This window comes from Miniopterus natalensis, chromosome 2, assembly GCF_054644295.1.
Source record: "Miniopterus natalensis isolate mMinNat1 chromosome 2, mMinNat1.hap1, whole genome shotgun sequence".
Classification (NCBI taxonomy): Eukaryota; Metazoa; Chordata; class Mammalia; order Chiroptera; family Miniopteridae; genus Miniopterus; species Miniopterus natalensis.
In genome coordinates this window covers 155,158,678-155,183,460 of record NC_142082.1, presented here as the reverse complement: position 1 = coordinate 155,183,460, position 24,783 = coordinate 155,158,678, and the positions used below count along the sequence as shown (strand labels likewise).

The 24,783-nt window shown below is 38.9% G+C and overlaps 1 protein-coding gene across 1 annotated transcript in view; it reads right to left on the bottom strand.

Moving 5' to 3' along the window:
- Positions 1-24,783, bottom strand: part of ITPR2 (inositol 1,4,5-trisphosphate receptor type 2) — a 404,038-nt gene that overhangs the window by 240,867 nt on the left and 138,388 nt on the right. The window contains exons 21-22 of the mRNA XM_087814750.1: positions 24,090-24,240; positions 3,001-3,194 (exon numbers count right to left, since the gene is read on the bottom strand). Of these exons, the coding sequence (XP_087670876.1) occupies positions 3,001-3,194; positions 24,090-24,240 (345 nt within the window). The remainder of the gene's footprint in view (positions 1-3,000; positions 3,195-24,089; positions 24,241-24,783) is intronic.

Below are 24,783 nucleotides of genomic sequence, written 5' to 3'. Positions count from 1 at the left end.
CGAGTCTCATGTGGACGGTCAACAACGGTCACGCATTTTAGAAAACTTGGTGTTCTGTGGGGCCGTCCAGTCTTATTCCACACTGTCATTCCTGCACCTCCCTCCTCCCGCGCCCTCCTGGCTCTTTCCCTCCTTCTCTCCCCCCCCATGTCTGCTCCGCCCGCGCCCGATGGACCGCCCGCAGCGCCTCTTGCCTTCCCACATTCATTCCCGGCGGCCACCTTACACCTTGAATAGTCCTCTCCTTCACCAATAACCAGCTTCTGAGATACCCCCAAGGTCCAGTTTAAAGCCCTTTTTTTAAATGAAGCTTTCTTTGGTTCCCCAGCACAATCCAATTTTTCCCCTTTTTGCTCACTCAACACATTATTTACACCTATAGGTCCAAAGCTGAATCTCAATCTCTCTCTCCCCCCTCCCTCCCTGTCCCTGTCCCTTCCCTGTCCCTCTCTATCTCCCTCTCCCTCTCCCCTAGACCTTTATGCTCCCATGGGCAGCAAACATGTTCCATGTCAGCTATGTTCAGTTAAATTCAACAAACATTTGTTAAGCTAGGTACTGAGGGGAGTGCCAAGGGTACAAACAGGGATCCAAGGCTGTAAGACCTGCCTTTGAAGAGCATGTAACCTAGAGGGGAAAGCAAGCACCAAAGAGGCTCTTTTATTAGCATGTGGTGAGCACTGCGGCACATACTGTCTGAACGGATTCTACCTGTCGGGATTTTCAAAGCAGGGGGCGGATCATGGGAAAAGAGGCCTGAGAAAGGGTCAGTGGAATTGGCAGCTTTCAGCAGAATGACGGGAGCAGAAGCAAGAATGCAAGTGCTTAAAAAATAAGTGTTTTTGTTTTAAACCTAGGTATAGAACAAATTAATAAAATACGAATTAATGAAACATTATCCTTTAGTTGAAGTTACTAAGCATCATAGAATTGTATTTTATAAATATAACCAAAGTAAAAATTTTCTTCTCCTAATGCACAAGGCTGGGGAAAGGTAGATTTTCAGTTGTTTTTGTAGAAAATAATAATTAATAAATAATACAAGAATAAACTCTGTGTTTCATATACAACTGTAAACTTACTTCTGCCTCACCCTATATTTAGTTATGAAAAATCAATGGAAGATGGAAAGAAAGAGGGAAAGGGAAGAATGAAAACAAAGGCAGAGAAAGAGTGTTGAGAGAGGGCCAGAATCAGATAGAATGAGAAGACATAAACAGACCGAAAAGGAGAGATGCGCAAAGTGAAGGGGAAAAGCAAGGAAGGCCCTGAGTGAGGAGGCAGAGCCGTCAGGAAGCAGGGGACTTGCATACGGAACATGGCCACCAAGAAACTGTTGAAGAGATGTTCTAAGAAAGAAACACATTCAAGAACAGCGAGCACCCAGGACACAGACACAGACAGTGAATCAGACCCAGACCCAGACACAAAAATGAGAGAACAGAGGTTCAACAAGAAATACATAAAAAGCAGCAAAACACATAAAAGGCAGCAAAAATGAGTCAGTCCTAAACTGCTCTGCCATTGTCTGTCCATCTCATATTTTTTAACTGCTAGAAACTGTTTCTTAATGCTGTTCTTTTTCTCTAACTGTGGACTAAAATACTTTAAAGGTCACATACTTTAAACTGAGGTCACATACTTTAAAGGCTGTCCCATGAGTAGGATGATGTTAAGCTGTGGGCTCATTAGGTCCACAGGTCTGGGGATCACTACCTTTCTGTTTCAGAACAGGAAGACTAAGTGATTTTTTAAAATAGTTTATTGATTTCTAGAGAGAGAGGAAGGGAGGGAGACAGAGAAACACTAATGGGCAGCCTCCTACGCACCTACTGGGGACCAAGCCGAAACCTGCGCATGTGCTCTGACCGGGAATCCAACCGGCAACCTTAGGTGTCCCAGACAACGCCCAACCAACTGAGCCACACTAGGGCAGACTAAATGTTTTTTCAGGGTCATGAACACAGTGTTGGGAGGCCTGCCAATATTTCTCAGGATTCAGCCCTTTGAATTCCTGGAGGAACTGTAAAACCTTTTGTGATTATAAATCTAATTACTTTAAATAAAAATGTACAGGCCCTTCCTGGACTACTAACCCACTTCTGGTAGCACAGGCTACTTTAAATTATGATGAAAGACAGTAAACTGTATCCAGAATCTTAATGCACCCTTGCAAACTCTAGGCTCCATTCTCCAAATCTGGAATAAAAGCTATATATCTAATTGAAGTAAAATAAAACTACTTTTCAAACTTTTTTTTAAAATGTTAAGAATTCATAGTTACAATAATGGGAAATTTATTCACTAAACCAATGGGCACGGAATAATACTTTAACTCCTTTAAATTCATAGAGCTAGGTTAATTTATATATATATATATAATATATATAAATTTTGTCACTTTGCTTTCATTAATTTATATATATAATATATATGATATGTTATATATAAGTTTTATATATTTATCTGTTATTCTTAGCCTCTTGGAAACAAAAATACAAAGAGAAAGTCACTTATACAAAATATTAAACCCCATTATCAACATTCTTGTTAATCATAAATAAAATTTTATTTGAGTTCCTTGCTACAATGATAAATCTGGATACATGGAATCGAATGTCCAATTCAATTAAAAAATTTAAGAAAGGCTAGAATTCAATCAACTTTGTCAGCTCTGAAATCCTTCTTAAATGAAGGTAAAAGTAAATTAGGGTTAATACTAAACAAGAAAATACATAGAAAAGGGGTTTTGTCCTTCTGCAAAGCACTCCATATTTGTTAAATATCATCATCAATATATTTAATGGAAATTAAAAACATAATTAACATATTAAATAGTGTCAGTGTGAGATTTCTTACCAGGTTGTCATTATCTTAAAATAAAATGAAACCAATAGCATTTCAGAATATTTACACAGTGATTTGAAGCAAAAAGGATAAGAAATTAAACTATTAAGTACAATTAGGTATCTGTGACTTTACTCTCATTATGCAACATACCTGCAAAATCTCAATAATCTTCAGTTTGGTGTCCATTACGGTCACGTCTTCCTGCTCGGCAGGGCTCCCTTGCTTGCTGGGGTGGATACTTGGCTGAACATCAGGCACACTCATGGGAAAGATTGAACCTCTACTGAGCACCATCTGGGTCATCATCTCTCCCACCCCATGGATGGTTCTCATGACATTGTTTCCTGGCATGAGAAAAAGCACTAAGTCAACACACACAACACCTGGAGAAACAACTGTAATATCCAACTGCTCCCAACCAGACTGGAAACATGGCAGGAAAGTATTAAGGACAGGAAAGAGAAGCATCAGCACTGCTCTGCTCTTCCCTTGCAGATAAAGTTAAGACATTGCAGACACATTTCAAAATAACAGGTTTTTAAAATGAGAGTTTACTTTTCTCAGAAAATACTTTCAAAGGATGCAGCAAGAGTGAGTTGTTGCAAACTCTAAGGACATCCAAATCAGGTCCTTCTGGAACAAGTTAGGTCCTGCCAACTATCACACCAATAGGCTCTAACTTTCACAGTAATGTGCAAGAAAGGTTGTTAATCACAATGAAATGAGTTGTACCTGAGGACACAACAATGACGTGAAAACATGTAAATGGTGACTAGTGTCCTAAGCCCACCCTCATACCAAGGACTTTTTAGCTTTGTGTTCATATGGCTTATAACAGAGCTCATGAAGAGGATGGTTCCAACTTCACTTTTAGAAAAATAACATCTCATCTGGTGAACAAGCATCTGTTAGCCAACATACTCCCCATCCCTTCATTCTATTTGAACAGAAAAATCATTATTCAAAATCCACAAAGGCAACTGTGTTTGAGGCAGTTACAGAAACAAATTAGTGACAAGCGTGATCATTTCAGTGAGGAGATCGCTCCCCTTCTGCATCTTCTTCAGAGTGTGGCTTCTCACTCCCTCGTCCTACAATGAAACTGCAGGCCCTCATTCCTTACACTCACTCGAGTAGCTGTAGGGAAGGCCCCCCACCCCGCTGCAATTTACGTTCTCCAGACCGACTGTTGTTTCTCATGTCTGAGTTCCTACAAGCAGCAAGGATTCCAAAGAGCAATCGGGTACTTTCCTTTCACCACAGTGGTCTTTGCTTCGTGGGTGTTCATGGAGCTTTGCCTCAAGCAGAGGCCTAAGAATCTGGCCAAAAATTTTCCTTTCCCTAAGTGTCTCAGGGTGCAAACCAAGAGAAAGGGCAATGGGAATAAGATGGGATGAGATAGAATGCTCAGCTCTAAGTCAAGAATATAAACTGTGGGAATACCTACACGATCCAAAGGCAAACAAATAAAGAAAAGGAAAACATTCACAAGATGACCCAAAAGGATCTTGATGGTCCCATGCAGACAGACAACAATTACCACTGAGCCACTGGTAACCACTATTATTTAGACATTGTAAAAGGTGGAACACCTTTTAAAGTTTATCATCTTATCCATATCTTAAATGAGTATACATCAGAGAGGTTGGTGCTCAAATAGCATACTTTCAAGTAGGCAAGGAAGTTAACATTTTTTCTAGAGTGGGATCTTCCAGGGAAAAATTTACTTGGGTTTTCACTCTGAGATTCTAGAACCTTTTATCACGCTGATGCTTGCATAAGTGAAAAACAGTGGCGGGGAGCAAAAAATATGGAAGGTAATATCCAAGTTTGGATAAGGTTGAGACAAAGAATTTCAGACAGCCTTGTTTTATCAGAATAACCTCAAGGCAGGATGCTTCCTTGCCTGTGGTTCACAAACAATTGTAGAAATTGAGTATTTCCAAATCCCCCCCACTGTGTGCTACATGGGTTGCAGGGATGCACATCTGGGTGCTGGCAGTGATTTGGGGTCATCCGTGTTCAACCAATACATTTATCCGAAACTTGATTCGAGTATGTATATGTGTTCGCCTCCAAGAGATGCTTTCTCACCACTAACACAGAACAGGCTCCTTTGTTATTCTTACCCGAATCACACAGAAATCCTTGGCACCCCCAGTGTCTGTATCTTATTTAGATTTGCATGGAAAATAATCATTTAATCCACATGGTTATTGCACAGAAAGTTAGCCCAGACAATTCTTCCCCCAAACATAGATCCTGTCACCAAGAAAGTAAAATCTAAAGATGGCCAGAAACATAATAACATGTAACACATGTTGTCAATGAAATGGGAGGGTTCATTCCAGTTGTCCCACATCCTTAGATGCCTATAGCACATGGCTGCCACAAAACTCCTAACATCTCGATGTATGGCCAACTCAGAGGTCTCAAATTAAAAGATGCTATATTTTCTGGAGCTGCTGGGCAGTGAGAAGTGCTTAAATTGTGAACAACTACAGCTTGAAAAACGTAAGTCAAATGCCTCATAAATCACAGACATGCAAGTCTGATACCCACTTTTCCACAGAAAAAAATTTAATTTAGACTAAGTCAGAAGTGATCAGACATCAACATTGCAAAAGAAGAAACCTTACTATTTCTCTTCTCAACCATAATTACTTTTCAGTCAAAAGGCTACTGTATTATAATATAAATCCTCTGGACAAACTATACTCTAGAAATTCAAGTCTTTAATATTAACCCAGAAGCCAGAATCTGGATTTATCTATAAAGTGTGCAGATGTGGTTTGAAAAAATGGGAGTCATCTTTATTAGGTAAAAGTATGAAGGAATTGCTTAGAAAAAAAAGTAGATGGACTTTTTAGGTTCTTTCATTACATGATTCTATAGATATTTTTACTAATCCTAACTCCCTTAAAAGATATAGTAAGTGCATATTAGGAATGGTGACTGGGAATGAACTGAGAATATACTGCTTTGTTACTTTGATGGTTCCAGTAAGCCAAGTTTACATTACCAATTCTAGAGACCTGGGAAGCAATAAGGAATTTACATAACACTAAAGCTGTACTAAGGGTAATTTAATTTTTCTCTACTTAATAGTCATTTTACTCCCGGTGATCACTATTGGATTCAACAATCGTTAACAGTTATATGGATTTACAGAGATGATTTAAATTTACCTTGTCCACTAGTGTTTTAAGTCATCTTTATCTGTTATCTCTTCCTATTAGAAATACTTTTTTCCCATGAACACATAAGAATAAAAATGGTAATTTGAATTTTCTAGTTGTTTAGATTTCAGATAAATAAACAACCTTTTGAGCATTTCTAAGAGAAAACAGCTTTCTGATTAGAAGAATTTTGTGAGTAATTGTTCACAGCAATACACTTGTTCTGGGACTACTGAAGTCAGCTCAATGTTTTATAGTAATAGAAGCCAAAATACAGATAATCTGAAAACCACTCTTATTTCCCTGAAACATATTTTTACAGCTGGATTTGAATTCATTTGAAACACAATGATACTAAACCATAAAGATATGATTCGGGAAGTCTTCCTACTCCCGATTCCTGCTGAGCAGCTCCTCACAAACCTCCGCTTGCTCGAAAACGCCTACACTCTGGAACTAGAGAAGTTTTCCATTTCAAACATTCTCTGCAGCAATGCTTTCTCCCAGTGATTAAGGGCCTGGGTTATAAAAAACTTTTCAGTATGCAAAGAAAACAAAAACATTAACACAAGATCAAAGCCTTAATTAAGCTAGTGATATAAGAAGAGGAATAGGTAACATAGATTAAATGAAAGAACAAAATGCAACTCCCTAAGAAGAAAACAGATGAGTTGCACTCCCAGCTCAAAGTTAGAGCACAGGGATTTGGAGAGCTCCATACCCTGTCCTCATCAAGTTTTTACTCCACGTGCTGGACCTAGAGGAAACTTGCAATTCCTTTGTCTGGAGTTCTCTTATCCAGTTGGTCATTGGGCTTGCTCCCTCAGTCCTTTCTGGTTTTCTGGTAAAATACCACCTGCTCAGATCAATGGTACCCTCTCCAAAGAAGGAATGCCATCACCCTGGATGCACACACCTGCTTTACATGTCAGTCATGACATTATCATCATCACACGTCATATTTTATATTTGTTTTTGTGTTTATTGTCTCCCCCCTCAAAAAGAACAGAAGCACCATGAAGACAGGGATCCGGCCTGGTTTAGTGCTCTATCCAACACCCAGAATATGCCTGACAACCAATAGCCAGTCAATAAATGTTTGTTAGATTAATACACAAATAAAAGAAAAAGATTAGGTTAACAACTGAATTATTAAAAATGAGAACGACTTTTCTATAAGGCTTGCATAAATATTAAATATCATTACATTAAAGGTACGCTATTTTTCTTCAAGGTGCTTGCTTTCCTTTGTACTTTCCTAAATTTCTTCAAAAAGCATATATAATTTCATGTTATTTTAAAACTTACTTGTTAAAAAGAAAAAAATTAATAACAGTGAGTTAAGGGAAAACAATGAATCTACCTTTATCGAGAGCATATCACATCCCATTTGTGAGGCCACATACACACTTCAAGGCAGGGCAGGGAGGGGAGGGAACCCATTCCACTTTACGTAGTCAGAGTGACATAGTCTCAGACTCAAGTCAACCAATGGCAACACGCATCTTTCCCCCAACACCATGTTGTTTCACTAAAAGACCATCACCTTGTAAGTTTCCAAAGATTTTATACTAGAACTCGGAAAATCTACCAAATGCAGAAAGAAAATATTCTAATTAACAATGTGTACTGAAAATGTGGAATTACTATTAATTATGTAATAAATTCCCTCACATTATTCCCAAGTGATCTTATCCAACCAGTTATTACTACATAATGGGCCACACACTACTTGTGGCATTTTGTTTATATTACACAATTTAATTTTAAGGGCATCCCTTGTTCTGAAAGTATTTATTAAGAAGCCAATGTTCATCTGGCTCTTTACTAGGAACACAGTGGGTGGAAGGACTTAAGAGAAATAGAAGAATTTACAATATGGCTAGGAGAACATAAACCACGTCCAAAAAAGAAATTAAGAACAAATAAAAAGCAGATGCAACAGTAACAGTATAGCATGGGCAGTATAGAAAATTGCTCAGGAAATTGTTTTTAAGTGGGAATACTATCTTAGGATAAGGAAAATAAAGAGCAGCTTCACTGAAGAAATATAATTTTGACCTAGGACTTGAATGGAGTGAAGGATTGAGATTAGAGTAGTGTGATCTTTCTCAAATTACTTCATCGTCCAATGTTCAGAATTTTAATCCTAATAAAACATGTTCTAATTTCTTGTGAGAATAAAATTATATAACATGTGAAAAAAAGTCATGAAGAATAAACACTACCTTATAATTGTAAGGTGCTATATTTCAAAATAAAAAGTGGAGAACATGTGCATGCTTTCACTACACCTCTGAAAAACCACTCTCTCAATTTCACTGTTCTATTATAGTGGTCACCACCTCACTAATGAATGAATACATGTAGTTCCAAAACATTATCATAGCTCACAGCCTCTTACACTATGGCAAGACTAATACACAATCTCTCTCTAAAAGGGAAAGTCCTTCAGAGGAGAGTTTATGAAGAGTGCTCAACAGACAAAATAGATAATTTGACACCTAATTTTCTCCATTCTAAATAAACACTCACTGAATACATTGTGTTGATAACTCATTTACAGATTCCAACTTTCCAAGAGCTTAGAAATAGAACAAAGGCAAAACCTATTGAAAACATGTTACTAAAATACAGCAATGTTATTATCCATCTTTTTCTGAATATCAAGTAGATGGGTTAGAAGAAAATTATTTCCCATCCTACACCCAAAAGAAGAGTTATTCAAAGGATGAATTGAAAAAGTAATTCATACAAAACAGTGGTTGAGTTCTACATCTTATTTTGGATTTCATCACTGTCAAAGACTGACAAAGTCATTTCAGTATTCCAAACCTCAAGATTTTAACTTGCAAAGCTGATCTTTAATTCTTAACAGTTGGTAATCCAAGTGAATTTACATACTAAAATAAATTTTATAATTAAGGTGTAATTTAAATATAGTGAAATGCACAGATATTTAATAAAAGGTTTCAGAAGTTTTGACATGGGAGGGCCTTCACTCATATAAATCGCATGTCACCCAGACATCGAACATTTTCATTACCCCAGCAATCTCCTTTGTGCCCTGCCCCAGTTAATGCCCTTTACATTCTCCTTCACCACCACCACCAAAAGCTCTTAGAGGTACACATGTTGAGTAATGTAAATATGTTGAATAATGTACAATTTCACAGAGATGATTTGAGTTCAATGATTATAGCCAAAGAGTACTAGTAAAGCAATCATTGTTAAAGTGCAGAAGGACCACTGGCTTCTTTCCACTCTGTTGTTGCCTTGACCAAATATTTTTGTCAGTGATGGGTGAAACAGCATGTTTCTCAAACGCAAAGACAGCTTGATACAAGGGAGGATAGCTAACATAGTGAATGACTCCATCAAATCCCAACTACATCAACCACATGAAAATTGATAGGTTAAATATAACAAGGTAAAATGAAAATATAAAATGCCCTGCACTTAGGTTCAAATAAAATCAACTGAGACTATGAAGGGGAAAATGTGATGTAACAGAGCACAGATTAGAACTTTAGTTGTGTTCAAATTCAGTAAAAATCAATATTATGTCATCATTACCAGAAACAGTCATTTTATACTAGGCTGCATTACAAAAGTGAAGCATTCAGAATGATTGAGAAAATAACTGTCCTTGCCTCTGTGCTGGTCAAACCAGTGATCAACGATATATGAGTCATAAGAGGAACTGCTGAAGCAACTGCAGATGACTACACAGAGCGGAGAAAACACTCGGGTGGCATGCTGACCATTTTCACATACAGAAAGAGCTGACACGTGGAAGTGATGTTAGACGTCAATGTGGCTCCAGGGAACAAAACTAGGGCTGCTTGCTGGAAGTTAGAGGGAGGTATATTTCAGATAACTGAACAAGAGAGACCTCATAATTGGAGCTGTTGGAAATAAGAGAGACTTGCCTTTTGCAGCAACAAAGCCTTGGTTACTCAGGTGGTTAGAGGAGATCCTAGATGACCATTTGTAAAGGGTGTTACATGAAGACCTGAAGTTCATATATTCTGTAAATAATTTCTACAATCCCTTTATTTGCTGAGGTGCTATAAATCTATTTTTGGGTTCCAAAGTGTGCCTTATTGTAGGTCATGGGTACTCTCTTGACCAGAAACTGAGAGAACTGGGGAGTCTACCCCAGGGTATTAACTAACACCTGGAGGCATCAGATTCTGAGGATCAAACAATATTTATAATTTGAGAAAACAATTGGAGAGGAGGTGAGGACAAATGGTCCTCTTTAGTCATTCTCATTTTTTCTGAGGACATCCCTAGGTATCAATTTTGTCCTAAACTCAATTTGTTAGTATTAGTAGCACCTCCTGGGTGCCAGCAATCATTCATATCACTCCTAGGTAACATCAGAGGTTTCAGAGTCACTATATAGCTTAAAGAATAAAAAAAGACTCCCCCACTAAACTTCACCTACTGTGTGCTGATACCTTGGAGAAACCAAAACCCAAAACACAACATGATGATACCTTCATTTCTGACTTTGTTTCAGAATCCTCTGCCTCCACTGAGTCAAACAAACTACGAAGTGTAACAAATATAACTTTGCGTGTTAAAACTTTATGTGTCTAAGAGAGAACTATAAAGAAGTGATAGAGTCACTTCTGACTTAGTGTAGCATGTAAATTGTGCAGGCATCACACTCATTAAGTCCTTCTGAAATATGTTAACCAACACAGTTAAGAAATGAATATCTGAACCATAGTACTCTGTTCAGTTTATGCATCAGAGATCACTGAAAAGGTATAACATTAATCACTAAAATTGCTAACATAAAATTGCAGGAACAAAATACTAGGAAGTATTTTAATATGAACTGGCATTTGTCATGTTATCTTCCACTCACTGGAAGTTTGGAAAGCCAAACTAAAATTTCATAAGTAATAAAAGAAAAACAATCATATATTTGGAATGCCAAGCTCTAGAAAATATTTTTATCATTCAAATACATGCATATTTATAGAAAATATGTAATTTATATATAATTCACCAAATGCATTTCACTCAATAGATAATTTTGAAAACCAAGTGTGTATGTAATAGCTTACTAGGCATCATAAAAGTCAGCTACAGAACCAGAAATAAAACCTATTTTCATAGTTTCTCTCCTCACTCTGGTTCTCTCCATCAATATTTGAATCTCTATTATTGAATTATCTAGGGAGTGACTGTAAGAGTCATGGAGCCCTTTGTAAGTCTATTAGGAAAAACAGACTTACAAAAAAATAATTACAAAATTAACAAAAGAAAGACACAAATACGTATTTGGAATATTAGAATCTCTAAATATTTTGGTCCTTCAAATGCATGTCTATTTATATCAGGTGTATGACTTACATATGTTCATCCTAATGATAAGTTACAAAAGTATGTACGAAATACAGAAGTAGCTCATAGAAAGGTGTTTAAGAAAATAGTTCAGTATTACTGGGGAAACAGCAAGAACTAGAAGTAGAGAGATCTAACCAAATTATGAAGACCCTTGGGCACCATCTGAAGGAAACCATTATTATCCCCTAGAGACGACGAGAGCTAGGAAAGGAAGTGGAGTGTGTGACTGGGAAGGATCCTTATGTCGGAACGCAGAGAAATCTCCTTCAGGGAATGAAGAGGAACATCCAGCTTCAAGAGATATTTAAGTGGTAAAGTTTTAAGACTTATCACTGAAACTCTGTTTCTGAGACAAGCCAAACCACCATCCCTGACGGGGGGGTTCTGGGTGTAAAAACTTGTTTTGATCTGACCTGTACCATTACTTCAAGCTAAATCAACGTCTTTAGTAAACACCTACTGTTTTATACAACACTTTCTTGGGAAAAATGGAAAACAGAGTCTCTGCAAATGAAAAATCATCTGTATAGAAAGCAGTGTGGTAACAGCATCAATATAAAATAGAGCTATAGGGTGTGTGCTATAAGGTGTGTCTGTGTGTGTTTTTTTATTATTATTATTATTTAAAAAGGAAGAAAAAGTAAAGAAATCCAAATTCAAAATTTGGCTCAGCAGCCCTGGCGGGTGTGGCTCAGTGGTTAGAGCATCAGCCCACCCACCAAAGGGTTGCAGGTTTGATTACCGGTCAAGGGCACATACCTAGGTTGCAGGTTCAATCCCTGGCTGAGTCAGGGAGTGTGCAGGGCGCAAGCAATCAATGTGTCCCTCTCTCACATCAATGTTTCTCCCTCTCTCCGTCTCTTTCTTGCTCTCTCCCTTCTATTCTCTCTAAAAATTGATGGGAAAAATATCCTCCAGTAAAGATTAACAAAAAAAAAATTGGCTCAGCAAGCTGCAAGTTGTATGGTCTTAGGCAAAGTATTTAACCTCTCTAACAGCCTGTTTCCTGGGCAAAATAGTGACCATACTAACTAACTTGCTGGACTGTGATAAGTATTAAAGATAAAAATAGGCAAAAGATCTAGAGGTGTGCTAGGTGTTGAATATAAATCATAGATACCCTTATGTAGTAATCCCTTGCCAAATGCTTGGCCTGGCACATGGTAGAAACTCAGTATAAAGTAGACATACTACATAGTTATTCTTCACCTACTTTTATATATGCATTTGATTTTTTAAAGGAACACGATCTGGTATAGATCATGTGTTTGAAACTCTCTTGATATATATAGAGAGAAAATTAATCCCAGAGAGAGGGGAAGGTCTTCTTAGGAACTACTGATAAATAAGAAAAAAGCTAACAGTTACACAGGCACTTTTCCTAAAACTTGTAACTATTTAAGCAGAAAAAAAAGTGTCAAAGACACTACACATTAAGCCAGAAAGGACTTCCAGGGGCAGTCAGCGCAGCACAAAGCTGGTGGGAGAGCCAGACTGAGATCAAAATGTCACAGAAACCTCCCTTACATCTGAAGACGCTTCAAAAAACGGTGGCTGCCCACAGTGGGTTTCTGACGCCAGTGATTCTGGGGCATTTCAAAGTCGGTAAACTCCAGAAAATTTTCTTCCTACATAGAACTTTGTTACGCTTTTAAATGCCTTCAAGTCATTTTTATTTTCCTCCCTAATCTCTATTTCCTATGAGATCTTCCTCTTAACTTACAGTTTTTCCATTCATGGCACTTTTCTGGAAGATACCTGCGATGGGTGCTGTGATGGGCCTGCCCAGATTTCCTTTCAGGAAAGGACGACTCTTGCCTCAGCTGCTACAAGTGCTTCTTGGAGGACATCCCTACGTGTCAGCCCTCTGTGGAGACTGACTAGTCTGGACACAGCTCCTCAAGCAAGGCCACCTGCTCATCCCAGGGTGGCCCCATCACTCCAGTGGGAGACAACTCTGGAAGGACACCCCAACTTCAGGCCTCCAGAGGCTTCCACTACGGCTGCATCACAACCCGGTTTCTCACTTTGCCCAATCCCGCTTTGTTCACATCCATGCCACGGGTGTTGATCCTGCAGCTCTCCCTAATAAATCTCCTTCTGCTAATCTCTATCTCAGAGTCGGCTTCCTAGGAAATACAGCCTGCAATAAGTAATTCGAGAGCTGCTGGGAGACTGTTGTCATGGTTATTGTCACTTAAAAATCAGCGAAAGAATCTCAAGGCATGAAAAGAGCATGCTCCCCTGACAGTGTACAGTAGTTCCCCCTTACCCACAGTTTTGCTTTCCACAGTTTCAATTACCCATGGTCAACCGTGGTCAACTATGGTCCAAAAGTATTAAATGGAGAATTCCAGAAATAAACAATTCATAAGTTTTAAATTGCGAGTCACGCTTGAGTAGCATGATGAAATCTCCTGCCGCCCCTCCTAGAACGTGAATCATGCCTTTGTTCAGTGTCTCCACGGTGTAGGTTTCTTGGTTATCAAGTTGAATGTTGCGATACTACAGTGCTTGTGTTTAACTAATTTATTTAACTTAACAATGACCCCAAAGCACAAGAGTAGCGATGCTGGCAATTTGGATATGCCAAAGAGAAGCGACGAAGTGCTTCCTTTAAGTAAAAAAAAATCCATATATAGGGAAAAGCAAAGCATATAGAGGGCTTGGTACTATCCATAGTTTTGGGTCATCTCCCCTGTGAACGAGGGGAAACTACTGTACACACAGCCACAGAGGGACAAGAGGAAGCCACCACTGTGGTAGGACTGCACGCTTGTTCTTGCCTCTTCTTTGAGGCTAAAGCTGCCTTTACTAGAAGTACATGATTTGGACAGAGAGAAGGTGTGGGCACAAGGCTGTGGCATATGGGGAGACCTGAAAAGACACACAGTGGAGATAAGAGAGCTCTATCTGAAACAGGGACATCGCTGAGAGCAGAGGTGAGGGACACCCGGTAGAAAAAGGCCATCTAATGGGGAATCTGGAGAGGCAGAATGGTGCTGGGGAAAATTAAGTCCAGAAATCCATGAAAGGGATTTTCAAACAAGCAATGGTAATTGTGGTATCTTTCCCCTGCAGGTAAACCCTGCTAACACTTCCGAGCACTGTGGACACGATGGCAAACTTACACTCCTCGGAGACCTGAAAAGAGTTCAGTCAGATGAAAACTTAAAGGACATGAAGGGACACTAAAGAGTCCTTAATATGAAGCTGCTCGTACCTTAGGTGCTTGCCCTCCGGTTATGGTCACTGTACTAACCCTTCCTTCTATGATTTCTTATCAACCCCCTCCACATGTATACCTTCTCATAGTCTCGCCTGGCACCGAGGTAAGTCCCTTGTTGCTTGCTTTTCTGAGACATACTCAATATTTTAAGTGAACTAAAGCTTTTGGTTTCCAGGCATTCCAGCTGGTGTCTTTACACGGAGCAACCACAGCTACTAACCAGGAGATATGCTTCATGGGTTTCTGTTACAGGAGCGTTTTGCAACACACATTAAAAAGAAAACCATTCAGTGTGTGAATGAGAATTGCATACTAATCTTCGAAGAATCACAGTTTTGAACTGAAAGCAACTATAAAGATCATATGTAGACTCCCCTCCTAATTTTATAAAGGAAGAAACATTTTCTGGCAGACTTTTCGCCTGCAACTATTTTCTTCCTTTCCCACCCATATAACAATATTAAGAGATGTTTCTGCTCCACCTCCCATCTCAACTTCCCTTCTCCTTTTTAACAACTATGCTGCCAGAAAAAGCATTTTAAGGTGGATCATGTGAAGTCTCTGACAAGGGGAAAAAGAAAAATTTAGGTTGAAGAAGCAGCTGGTTCTTTGGCCTAGATGGAGAGTTAGCATCTCTTGCTCTCTTCCCCAAGTCTCCTAGGGCAAGGGGTGCTTTTGGACATACCTATGCCCAAAGTGCCTCTCACTACCCACCCTTCTTATCTCTCCCCTGGGTTGGGCCCACAGGGCTGTAAGTCACCCAGCGCAGCTCCAATCCTTTAAGGTAGGAGTAGGGAACGACGGCCCGCGGGGCTTATGTGGCCAGATAAATCATTTGGCCTGGCCCTGCCAAGGCAATCGCAGGTGGAACTCGAAATTCAACAAATCTAGGAGCTTTTTTATAGCTAACTTTTAAGTTGATAATTTTGTATGGCCCACAAAGGAGGTTATAAATATCCACATGGCCATTGGCAGAAAAAAGGGTTCCCCATGCCTGCTTTAAGAGCAGGGGGATAATTTCAGGCTATGGTTATTGTATCTTTTTCTCTAAGATACTTCAGCTCCAAATCTGAAATCTCAAAGAAAATCCTAATAGTAAATGGAATTCTCCATTGTTTTGTGGGTTTTTTTAGCACCTTCCCATTTTCAATATTATAACATACATGCCAACAAAAGAGATTATCTGGTGACTAACTGGGAACCGGCCCACATCTCAGGGCTTGAGTATGGAAAAGCCCAAGAATTTGGAGTTGTGAAAAAGCAAAATGATAGAAGACAAAAGAAACAATTTTGCTCTTGTTTGGTCTTTTGGCAGTTTTCTAATATATTGCCTCTTCACATGTGATGAGTTCAAGGGCAGGGAGAAGATTATGAGAAGAAATTATAATGATGGCAGAGACACCTAACTAGGCCTAAAAGTCACCCAGTGGTTATGACTTTATTGCTCCATGTTGGGGTTCAAATTTGAACACTAGTTCCATTCAAACAACAGACAGGTAAGTTGAAGGATATTGAAAGAATAAATACAAATTAGACCCAAACGAGACTGTGTCAAGTTCTATACTCTATTCAAACGGAGAGGATACTCTCTCCAGTCAGTTACATGTTATGTTGCTCATTAGAAAAATGTATAAGATTCACATTTGTCCTCAACTATTTAAATGACTTTCTAGTAGAACAAAATATATATACCCACCCTGCTGTAAAGTAGTCTCAATTAGTAGCAATACCAACCCTTAGACTGTGTGTGTGTGATGTGAGCGTGTGCATGCAAGAGTGTACCCTTCAGCAAGCATAAAGAGAAAAAATGCATTTAAAATGAAATGTCCTTGCCCGGCCGGGCATGGCTCAGTGATTGAGCATCGACTTAGGATTCAGGAGCTCGAGGTTCAATTCCTGGTCAGGACACATGCCTGGGTTGCGGGCTCAATCCCCAGTCGGGGGTGTGCAGGAGGCCGCCAATCAATGACTCTCTCATCATTGATGTTTTTATCTCTCTCTCTCCCTCTCCCTTTTCTCTCTGAAATCAATAGAGATATATTTAAAAAAATAAAAATGAAATGTCCGTTCAAAAGTATATTGAAAATACCCAGTTTATCAGCCAGTTTACACATTTGCTTTGAACTTCTATACATGACAAAAAAGAGCACTGCTTGACATAATCCTTCAACCCAGAAGATCAATTATACTGAATGGTGCCTGTGCATTTTAAATCACTAAGAGCAAATGATAGGTATTAGGCAAAGCAAATTGACTCAACGGCATAGCCTGCTGGGAATGAACACATTTGTTTGGAAACAATATTTCTTTTCTTAAGTGAGGCACAGCCAATGAAAGGTACTGGATTGATAGTGCTGAAGATCAGAATCTCCCATGTCACTGCAGGGGAAGCCAGGCAGAGCCACTCCCTGCGTCTCCATGTGAGCATGCAGGGATAGTTTTCTGAATGGACCACCTTTAGGGCAGGAAAATGAAAAGCTGCTTCTGAGCCTAGTAATTTCTGCTGAGTGTGCCAACTAAAAGCCACCCTGATGGTGAGCAGTCAGAGCCTGGGAGCCTGACTCAGACCCCCAACCAGCTCTAGAATGAGGACAACTCACAGTGGCAGGGAGACGGGCTGCACAGTACCCAAGGACCCAGAAGAGAAAAACTTCTGTAATTGCCACTTTCCAAGCCAGCCATCCCCACCACCTGATACACCGATCACGGGCATCGAAACCAGCAGGATTTCCCAGAAACACAAACAAAGGCTGCTCGTGCACACCCCGCTTAAGAAAGGCGCCACTGAGGCCAGCGCAGGATGGAATTCCGGGAACGGTAAGCCTTTTCCTCCTGCTCCCCTGGGTCGGCCCTGCCGAACAACTACTGAACACATTTCTCTGAAGGTCCAACCCCTACTGGGCTGGGGCGGAATTAGTAAGAGGTAAGTGGAGCCCGGCCGGGCGTGGCTCAGCAGTTGAGCATCAACCTGGGATCCAGGAGATCAGGGTTCAAGTCCCGGTCAGGGCACATGCCCGGGTTGCGGGCTAGGCAGCCGATCAATGACTCTCTCATCATTGATGTTTCTATCTCTCTCTCTCCCCCTCCTTTCCTCTCTCTGAAATCAATAAAGATATATTAAAAAAAAAAAAGAGGTAAGTGGATCAGAAGCATAAAAAAAGACCTGGTTCTAGTGTACAAAATTTTCCAGACACAGTAGGAGAACAGAAAACTGTTATCATTGCTTGAAGAACTGGTTGGTCTAGCAAGAATGCTTATAAAATTACTTCCTATTTTGAAAAAATTGTGCTTTGCACATGACTTCCCATTGAAAATAAGGTTTCACTAAAATAGGAAAATATAATCCAGAACACTTGAATATAAAAGAGCCAAGCTGACACCACACTGGGTATTGTAATGTGGCCACACTGCTGCAAGGGCCCCAGTGAGTTGTCCTTGAAAAGAAGAGTTCTTTTCGCCAGGTACTTTCCATAATCCGGGATTTCCTCTCTGGCATCAACCTCTGTCTCACCCTGCACCACAGGAATTTTTCCCAGGCCTGACAATCCTGTCTCTGCATTTGGAGATTCCAGAAATATGTTCTCTCTTGCTTCTTTGGTTAAGAATTTATAGAGTCTAATAGAACTTTTGTTAGGAATTTATAGTCTAACAGAGCTCAGCTATAACACACCTCCTAGTAGAGCTGGAAGATAATGCTTTACGTTTGAAGTGTCATCTTACACATAATAAATCATTTTCCTGCTTGGCTAATTACCTAAATCACTCGCTTTTCTGTTTTGGAATACTTTCAAGTCCATGGGAAGAGCGGCAAAAACTGTACAAAGAATCCCTATAATACCTTCCGCCCAGAATTGTTAGACTCACAAATTCTGACACATTCATGCCCTCCCTCCTCTCTCACACTCCCTCTCTCTGCATGTATGTATTGTATCTTTCCTGCAACACTTGAGGGTTAGTTGCAGGCATCATGACCTTTTAACCTTTAATTCTTCAGAATGTATTTGCTGAAAACAAGTACATTCTCTTACATAACCACACTACCCAGGAAATCTAACTGATAACACGACCACAACCCAATGTATAATACGTATTCAAATGTCACCAACTGTGCCAATAATGTCTCTGTAGATAATATTTTTCCTAATCCACAGTCACATATTGTATTTAGCTGTCATGTCCCTTTAATCTCCTTTTATCAGAAACCGTTACTCAGCCTTTACTTTTCATGACACTGACATTTTCAGAGTTCAAGTCAGTTTTTCTATTTAACACCCCACAATTTATATTTCTCTGATAATTCCTCACGATTACTTGGAGATTATGAATCTTTTTGTCAGGAATATTAGATCAGTGATGTTGTGTGCATCACATCTAGAGGCACAGGATGTTGCATTACCCCTTTTCTTATGTTGAACTCTGTATTTCATTTTTTTAAAGAATGTATTATAAGACTGATCCCTTACATAAGTGTTAACTTTAACCAAAATTACCAAAATTCTAACCTCAAAAATGATTTTCTAAAATATAATCTCAATGGACAAATAATCAAGTGGTGTAAAGGACAGAAAGACTTATTTCTTGCACTTTAATTCTTAGCAGTGCCATTTACTGACTAAGGGAACTTAGGCAAGTTAATTAATCTCTCTGAATATGCTTTCCTATATTGGTACTTTAAAAGGAAACTTTTTACTAAACAATCTGAAATCCGTGCATAACTCTATACTTTTGCATTATTGGCAACTTTATGAGCAAATAATTTGTCCATGTGAAGTCCATTCTTTCCTGTTTTATGTTGTGTAAAAATAAAGCCACACAGTCACTTTTTCAAACGTACCTCAAGGCAATATTGGCAAAAAGGACAGTATCTTATTTTTTGTCTTGCAAGTATATATGCTCCAAATAAATCTAGATTGGAACATTTTACTAAAAAAGCATTGTCCTTCCAAATGTATGCAAGTTAATGATACTAAATAAGTATCTGATGTTAGTAACAGCAAAAAAATGACTCCTTGAGAAGAACTTTTAGGGTTGAGAGGAATGAAGAAAGCTTCTCTCAGACATGTCATCTGTAGTATAATTATAATTGTTATCAAATCATGCTTAACAACAAACTATATTTTCTCACAGTTTACATCATGTACCCAATCAAAAGAATGTATAAAAGAAATAATTTAGGCTCCAATTTGCAGATATCAAGAGAAGTGATCTTAAAAAATAAAAGTGATCTTAAAACTAAATTCAAATTAATTTCAACACAACAAGAACTGGAATAACATATTTCATGGATATTTACTAGTTTATAGGGGGATAAGCACACTTAGATTCCAAAATTATAGTCAAAATCCACAAACACCCCTTCCACAAATTAGGAAAATGCATTTCCCCAAATGAAGAAATGCTGCTCTGCATGACATACCAGTCTCAAAGGAATAAACCTCTGAGTTTCAGTTCATGCAATACGCACACGGGTATTTCTATCAGCACAATAAGAAGTTTCTTAGAGAATTATAGCTATAAAAGTGATCATGAATCATTTTTAATACTGGAGTAAAATAGTGTGTGTCACAGTTCAGCACAAGTCACACTACATGGGAGGTAATCCACGTACAACCACTCAGCACACAGAGTGCTCAATGATTACTAGCTATGGAGGAAGTGTATTTCTATAAGCCAACAACCAATTTAGATTATCTAGCATTACTTTTCATTTGGTTTCCAACACAATCCATTCTCCCAATGTTCTTCTTTACCCACCAGCCGCTCTGTCCCAGTGTCTGGCTGGCTCCTGCTCCATCTCGCGGGTCAATGTTGGAGTGCCCCAGGATGCAATCTTAAGGCCACAGTTCTTCCCAATCAACAATCACTCCCTACGTGACCACCCTCAGTCTGCTATCTTCAATGCCTGGTATGCACTGATTCTCACATTTATATTTCCTACCCTTACATCACCCTAAGTTTCATTCATATATCCAACTGTTGACATAAAACTCCACTTACATGCCAATAGGCATTTCAAAGCCAACATGTCCAAACAGAAACCCTGGCTTTCTCTCCAAGCCCACTCATCCACTAGTCTTTCCCACCTCAATAAATAGTACCACACTCACCCTCTGCTAATCAAAACTTGGGAATAATCTTGGATTCTCCTCTTTCTTTCCCATTCCACCTCCAAGTCCTATCAGTGAAGACTGTAAAATTCCAATTTTTTTTTTTTTGCCTGGCTGGGAGTGGCTCAGTGGTTAACCATCAACCTAGGATCCAGGAGATCGGGGTTCAATTCCCAGTCAGGGCACATGCCCAGGTTGCGGGCTCGATCCCCAGTCGGGGGCCTGCAGGAGGCAGCTGAGCAATGACTCTCTCTCACAATGATGTTTCTCTCTCCCTTCCTCTCTCTCTAAAATCAATAAAAATATATCCTCAGGTGAGGATTAAAAAAAAAAGATAGCAAATTTTCAGAGGAAGAAAATACTTTATGGAAAAATTCTGCAAGTAAACTATAAGCACTTGAGTCCAAAAGTCAAGATCAACTTCTAACTTTTTAAGAATGGTGTAATTTAAAGTAAACTGAAGATTGTAAAAGCATTATGCCAAGAAACATTTTTCCTCTCCTTTTTTTCATTTGTTTTCAAAGTGCTCCTCTATCCCCCTTAGCATTCTCTGAATATATACTATATATAATAGTTTTATTTTGCTATGTCCTGGAAATAACCATTCTGGACAATTTCACCATGTAGAATTCAGGTTATCTTTTTATTTACAGAATGTTTTCTTTCATTGTAACTTTAAATATCAGTTCTGTTCCATCATTTTGTTGTTCTTCAGGGACTCCAATTATTCCCATGATGGCTCTTCTTTGCCTTTCTTCCATTTCAACCACTTTCTCTCTGACCCTTTATAGTTGTTTCTTTATATCACTGACATTCTCCTCATTGTCCACCTGCCTCATTCAATGGTGCATATCAAACTTTTATTTAAGTCCACTGCCCCTTTGATACACTGTAATTCAGTCTGTATTTTTAAAAATAAAAAAATAAAAGTCTATCATTTTATTCTATTTCTTTCTTGAGTTCAATCAACTTTAATTTCATTTCTTCTTGTTTGTTTTTCATTTCTAACCTTAGCTTTTGAATTTGTGATTCAAGGTGTTTTTCATATCCCATTATTAGTTTGAAGGCATTTAATTCAGTTTAGAGTATCGTGTTACAATCTTCTTCTGTTTCATGGTTGCTTTTCAAAGAGGAATTTCCACCAACTGAAATGCTATGCTTCTCTATTCTATTTTGATCTTGTTGTAGTTTCATATAAATGAAGACTGATTACATCTAGCCATTTCTTGGACAAGGTTGACAATGAGCAAGTTTACATGATCTTTAATTCAAGAGCACCCTCTCCTGTCTGTGTCCTGAAGTGCAGTTTCTTTAAAGTGGCTTTTGGGCGTGGGGCAAGGTAGGGAGTAGAGGAGTTATATTTCCTTCAAATTTTTGTTTTATTTTATCTTGTGGTATTATAGATTTCCCCACTTCACTCTTTTCCCTTCACCAACAAGACAACTAAAGGGTGCCTTTGCCTTACTTTTAATCTTGTTTACCCCAGGAAGCATTTTTCCCCCACACTGATACCTGTGTACTTTCAAGTCCCTTCCTCTTTACTCCGTGTTCTTATATCTACATGATTCTCTTTCAGTATTTTCACACTTAGGATAGATTTTATTTTTCTGAGGGTGATTTTCACAGTCCCCTCTTGTCCCTTCCATACAGGTTTTTCAGAAACCCAGAACTGTCCACAACGATTGACAGTGAAAACTCATGAGACAGCTCTGCTGAAAACTGATGTTACTTTTCTATATATAACTACTGAAGTTTATACTGTCCTCTGTCTTCTAGTTCTGCTGAAGGTGAGGGAATTATATGGTTGAATTTGTTTCTCATTGATCTTCTACATCTTTTTGGAAGATGGAGAAGGAACTGAGATTTAGACAGCATCAATTAATTACTTCAGATACCTGGATGCTCCTCGTTTATAATTCCTAACCAGGTATTCCTTCCTTATTTCTGAAATTACATTTCTGGTTTTACTTTTTAAATCTTGCAGTGCATATTGTAGTAGATACACTGTGTTGCACTCATATCCCCTCGTCAGAGCTGAGGCACCTCTTCTCCCAGTTGCTGGGAATCATGGCTGCTGACTTCTCACAGCTGTCATTCAGAGTGACTCTCCCCAAAGGGAACTGCCTTTCCCACAGCTACACACCAGTTCCATGACGAAGCCAGCAGTCCATAGCTGGCGGATGCAAGGATCCAAAGCTCGGCCCCCTTGTGTTAATTTGTGACCACTCTGATGGGCCGTCCTAGCTCCAGAGCTCCCTGTAGGATCCGCGGAGGTCTCAGCTGCACCTGCACTGCGGATCAGCTTCTCTGTCTACCCAAGTCCACCTTCCTCCCTTCCCTACAGGTGTATTTCCTGAATGTACTATTCAGTATACCTTCTGCAAACAATTCTCTACCTCAGGAGATTTTCAGGGCATACAACATAAAGACAATCACCATCAAAAAATTTTTTATTGAGTTATGAGCAAGCACTGTTATAAATGCTCTGAATATATTGTATACATTCACTTAATTCTCACAAGGAAACTGTGAGGAAGATACTAGTATTATTATCTTCATGTCTCGCATGAGAAAAGGAACTCTCAGAGAAGGTAAGTGCAGTGCCTAAGTTAATAAATGGTAAAGGCTGGAGTTAAATACAGGCACTCTGACTTAAAGCCCATTCTTACGCACTTCACTGCCTCCCACACTGGCTTTGCATTCACTGTCTCTGGTAGAGGGCCGGTTCTTTGCATTTTCTATGCCCTGCTATGCAGCATAGCCAGCATATGTCACATACCAGAATGATCACAAATATTAAGATGTTTTTAGTTTTAACATGTAATATTTTCCCTAATGGATTGGCCATATGTTAACTTCTAAAGATGGAACACAGTGACATAAATTTGTCTCTCAAAGTTTTAGCATTAAAAACAGAGAAGTTTGTTTGTAAATCCAGACTATTATCACTCAGTCTTATCATAGGATTATTTTTTTGTTGTTAAGCCTCACCGAGGTTATTTTTCCCACTGATTTTTTTTTTTTTTAGAGAGAGTGGAGGGGTTGGAAGAAGAGAGAGAGAAACATTGATGTGAGAGAAACATATCAATTGGACTCCTCCAGCACTCACTCAACCTGGGCAGGGGATCAAATCTACAACCCAGGTGTACATACCCTTGACCGGGAATCAAACCTGCCACCCTTCAGTGTACAAGCCAACTCTCTCACCACTGAGCCACACCAGCCAGGGCACAGGATTACCTTTAATTCATACACATATATTAGTAGCTACAGGTTAACAACCACTTCTCAGCATATTTGTTTTATATCTCACCTCTGAACAATACCAAAAATATAACTTTTCTCAAAAATTCTTACCTCCATCTTGAAATTTGCTTAATCTTTCAAAATACGATGACATGGGGACCTGTACAATGTCTAGGATAGCCAAAAGTGTTCTTGTGAGCCTTAATAATTCACTGAAACTATAAAATCCAAAGTATATGAGATTCCGAGCCAAGTGGACCACCTTAATTTTAAAAAATGGGGTAGGGTAGACAAGAAAAGAAAAACATTAGGAACTAAAATTAACATTGATGTTTTATTATCTAAATTAGTGCAGGTATTTTTACACATTCTAATTCTTTAACAACTAGGAATTTAAATACTTGCAAAAGCAACCACTAACTCCAATTTACTCAAGTTTAGAATTAAATCCAAATAAGACCAGTTCGTCAACCTCATCAAAGTCCCACATAAAGATGAGGTGCCCACCAAGGAAGCAAGAAGACAAGATTTTAGGTATATAAAGGTGGTTAATGAAGTTTACATTAGAATGATTTACTTCTTTATATTAAATTATTTAAGTCAGCAGGATACCACTTAATAAATGGTTACATTAATGAATTGCTCTAATAAATGGTTATTATCCATGAAATTTGTCCCGAAATATATGTTCCCTATGCTGCTTTGTGGCCTTCTGGACATTATAAGACATACTAGGTGTGAAAGCCAGCATCCAAGACGGCCTCCAACGTATGGTCCCCTTCCACAGTGTGTCAGGGTTAGTCTG